Genomic DNA, 3,427 nt, shown 5'->3' on the forward strand with positions numbered 1-3,427 from the left:
GCACCCTGCCCGCGTCGGGCCGTCTGGCTGCCTGCTCAGGGGCCCTGGCGGGGAAGACGCGAAGGTGGGAGGTGGCGCAGCCCGTGCAGGAACAGCCGGCGGCGCTCCGGGGGCGGGGCCGACGCTCCGGGGGCGGGGCCGGCACTCAGGGGCAGGGGCCGCTCCCGTTCAGCTCTCTGCCACCCAACTCAGTTCAGACACAGCGCGGTCTTTCCCTCAGGATCAGCAACGCTACCACGAGGACATTTTCGGGCTCACTCTGCGCACCCAGGAGGTGACAAGCCGCATCCGCACCCAGAGCTTCTCCCTGCAGGAGCGGCGTCTGCGGGGCGCAGTGCCCTGGGCGTTCGACCCGCCGGGTCCAGACGCCGCCGGCCCCTGAGAGCCCGTTTACGCTCAAGGCCCAGCCCGCGCGAGCGCGGCCATCAGTGCCCCTGACACTGCCCCTCCTGTCGGCCTGCCGAGGACCAGCACCTTGCCCTCCCCTCCCCGGACGCCTGTCTGTCCAGGGTCTGCGGGAACTCCCCTTATTCCCCAGACAGAGTGGCAGTGTCGCTCCCGACCCATCTCCCTCCCACATCTGGAAAGCCCCACCCCAGCAAGGTGTTCCAGACGCCATGGGTTACCCCTCCGAACTCTTTAGGTGAATTTAGATTCCCCTCACCTCTTTCAGAGGTACCTTATCTTGAAACCTAATCTTTAAATCCATCAAATATTTATTATTGAAGATTCGCCATAAGAGACTGGATCAGATATTCTTAGAGCTACTGAGATACCTAGCCCAGCCTGTCGATTAAAATGCCAGAACACCAGCTTCCTCTTCTTACTGGTGGGGGTGGGGGGTCTCTGGCAGGGAGTCCTGCCCTGCACTCTGACGCTGATATCAGAAATGAGGTTTCTGGTCACTCAAGGGCACTGGGTGATGCCCTCTTGCTCTTGACTGAGAGGCAGGGCGTGGGGAGGGCCAGCGTCCAGACTGTGCAGCGAGTCAGCCAGCCTGTGCGGCCGGGCTCAGACGGATGAGGAACCCCAAGGCTTAAGACCTCAGACCAAAGCCGAACTCCAAAATCAGCCCTCTCTGGAGTCTCTGCACTCACCAGTCCCACCAGTTACCCCCTCTGCAAGTCCCCTGGGAACTTGAAGGCCTGAGACCCCACTCAGACCCCATTCCTCCTGTTTGCAGATGGCCTTGCCCCAGCCCTGAGGACACCTGCCCCCAGACATCCAGTCTGGGACAGCTAGCCGGCTGCCCCGTGGCCCTAGTGTGGAGATCATCGCTGACACTGGTTTCCAGATGCCTTTGGCATCTCTCCTGCCCTTTCTCTGTGCTCTGGGGCGAAGCCTGTCACTGACCCCCGACTCCAGCCCAACTAGATATACAGGGAACCAGGGTCCCTGGGGGGATCTCTAAAGAGAGCTGGGCGGGTCCTTCCACTCCACCTTGTCACATCTCCCGGTGCTGGAAAAGCTGGAGAGCCTGGGAGGGAGAAAGAGGCTCTTGGGGTTAGTTCCAGAGATGACCACCCCATCACCCTAAATCCCACTTCCCATTGCTTCATTCTGGCTCCCCCCAATTTTCTACTAATTAGACAGTACCTACCCCAGAAGACCACTCAGTCAGTGCCAGGGGCCTGGCCAGGCTCCTTCTGGGCATCTGTGGTTTCTTGAAACCCCCCAGGGAACAAAGTCTGGCCCCTCTGGGCTCTCCACTGCTGTCTGGGACTAGAGACAGGACTGGAACCTGGTGAGAAAAGCCATCCGGTGGCTACTGCTGGGTCACCAGCATCCACGCAGCCAGTCCCCTGTCCTCCCTGATGCCTCACCATCACTGGACCAGGATGGCTTCTCCTCATCGGGCGAGAGGGCCTGCGGGGGGCTGGACCAGGGCCGGGACAGGGAGGAGGCGGAAGCCTCGCCCCACGCTTCCTGCTGCTGCTGCTGATGGAGCTAGATGGGAAGGAGAGAGTCAGGGGCTCCTCAAGCCAGCCCCAGGCCCTGGGCTGGGGGTTCTGGCACCTCAACTCCCCACTTCTCTTTTGCACACCCCTCTAACTCACCTGGTGCAGGTAGATGGCATGGAGACTCATCTCGGCAGAAGTCAGCTCTGGGAGCTGGGCCAGTTTCTGCCCCCCACTGCCTCCTGGGGACACGCAGCTGGAACAGAGAGTACAGGGTCAAAAACACATGCCTTCCCACACGCACCCTAAAGGGGGGCAGAGCTAGGTCCCCCCAACCCTCCCCAGAGCCCCCGGCTCTGATTCTCACCTTGGGTCCTGGGCAATTCGGGAAATGGAGGCCAGGAGGCTAGCTGTGGCCGCTGGGCAGGGCGCAGTGGGGCTCAGGTCCCTCTGGGGCAGGAGGGGGTGCACCAGGAGGTTGGCCAGGAAGGCCTCAGGCTGGAGCAAAAACGGGGGGTCAGGAGGGAGCAAGGAAGTGGGGGAGGTCATCTAAGGAGGCAGACAGCAGTTCAGCCTGGCGAGCAGGCTGATACAAAAGGTGGGAGAGCGAAGGGGCAGGGAGGCAGAAGGCCTGGTGGGGGACTCACCAGAGGGGAGGAAGAGTCACTGAGCACCCCAGGGGTGGGGGGGCTGCGAACCGAAGTGGCGCCCCAGGCCGCGGCATCTTGCTGAAGCCGGCCTCGGAGCTGCCCCAGGAACTTGGAGCTGTGCCCTGGGGGCCGCCATTGAGGATGCACCAGGGAGAACCTCATCAGGGAGAGCTCGGTCTTCCCGTCCTCCGCGCGCTGAGACAGCGAGGCCTCGGTCTGTCCCGCCGAGAGCCACTGGGAGCAAGGAGCCTTTCAGTGGGTGCTGCATTCGCGGCTGCGTCACGCACCCGTGGGGCAGGTGGCACAGGACACACCGGCCCCCGTTCCCGGGGTGACGTGCAGAGCAGGGCCGGTGCCGCCCCGGCTGCAGCCCTGATGTGGGCAGGGCGCCCTTGGGCCAGGGGCAGTGGGATTCCTAGCTCAAGGTCACAGGGGCAGGCCATGGGGCTGGGCTTGGACCCGTGCAAGGTGCGAGAGGCGACACACTCCTCCCAACCCGCCGCCCACCAGCCAGGGAAGGGCTCTCACCTGAGGGTGGCCGTGGCGCTTCACGTCCATGAGGGCAAAGGAACAGATGTCCCCGACCCCCGCCACGTCCACAGTGAAGTGGTGGAAAAAGTCAATGATCTCCAGGGCGCGGGGGCGAAACCAGAAGAGCAGAAACAGGGGGGTGAGCACGGGCGACAGGAGCTCCTCGAGCAGGGAGACCTGGCGAGCAGGGAAGAGGCTGAGACGGGGGCGGCCGGGGGCTCTGGCCAGCCCACAGCGTCAGGGCCGCGGGGTAGCCGGCAGCCCGCGCGCGTCCCCGGGCGGCCCTCGGCCCTCACCGCTCTGTACTGCAGCAGCCGCGCCATCTGCCGGTAGGCGCTGGCCTTGCCG

General features: G+C 63.9%; 2 protein-coding genes across 4 annotated transcripts in view; one reads left to right on the forward strand and one right to left on the reverse strand.

Moving 5' to 3' along the window:
- The window catches only part of NOS3 (nitric oxide synthase 3 (endothelial cell)), a 16,793-nt gene extending 15,425 nt beyond the window's left edge, over positions 1 to 1,368 (forward strand). For 2 of the 3 annotated variants that reach the window (XM_012733899.1, XM_012733898.1), the window contains one exon: positions 221 to 1,368. In XM_012733899.1, coding sequence (XP_012589353.1) covers positions 221 to 382 — 162 coding nt within the window. In that variant the 3' untranslated portion in view covers positions 383 to 1,368. The remainder of the gene's footprint in view (positions 1 to 220) is intronic. The other variant, XM_012733900.1, reaches the window with a different exon arrangement.
- Positions 1,369 to 1,392: 24 nt separating this feature from the next.
- ATG9B (autophagy related 9B) overlaps positions 1,393 to 3,427 on the reverse strand; it is a 6,738-nt gene continuing 4,703 nt past the window's right edge. The window contains exons 8-15 of the mRNA XM_004694374.2: positions 3,376 to 3,420; positions 3,077 to 3,256; positions 2,546 to 2,782; positions 2,266 to 2,396; positions 2,058 to 2,154; positions 1,824 to 1,947; positions 1,601 to 1,741; positions 1,393 to 1,477 (exon numbers count right to left, since the gene is read on the reverse strand). Coding sequence (XP_004694431.1) covers positions 1,614 to 1,741; positions 1,824 to 1,947; positions 2,058 to 2,154; positions 2,266 to 2,396; positions 2,546 to 2,782; positions 3,077 to 3,256; positions 3,376 to 3,420 — 942 coding nt within the window. The 3' untranslated portion in view covers positions 1,393 to 1,477; positions 1,601 to 1,613. The remainder of the gene's footprint in view (positions 1,478 to 1,600; positions 1,742 to 1,823; positions 1,948 to 2,057; positions 2,155 to 2,265; positions 2,397 to 2,545; positions 2,783 to 3,076; positions 3,257 to 3,375; positions 3,421 to 3,427) is intronic.

The sequence above is a fragment of the Condylura cristata genome, unplaced genomic scaffold (assembly GCF_000260355.1).
Source record: "Condylura cristata isolate star-nosed mole 26May11 unplaced genomic scaffold, ConCri1.0 scaffold00042, whole genome shotgun sequence".
NCBI lineage: Eukaryota > Metazoa > Chordata > Mammalia > Eulipotyphla > Talpidae > Condylura > Condylura cristata.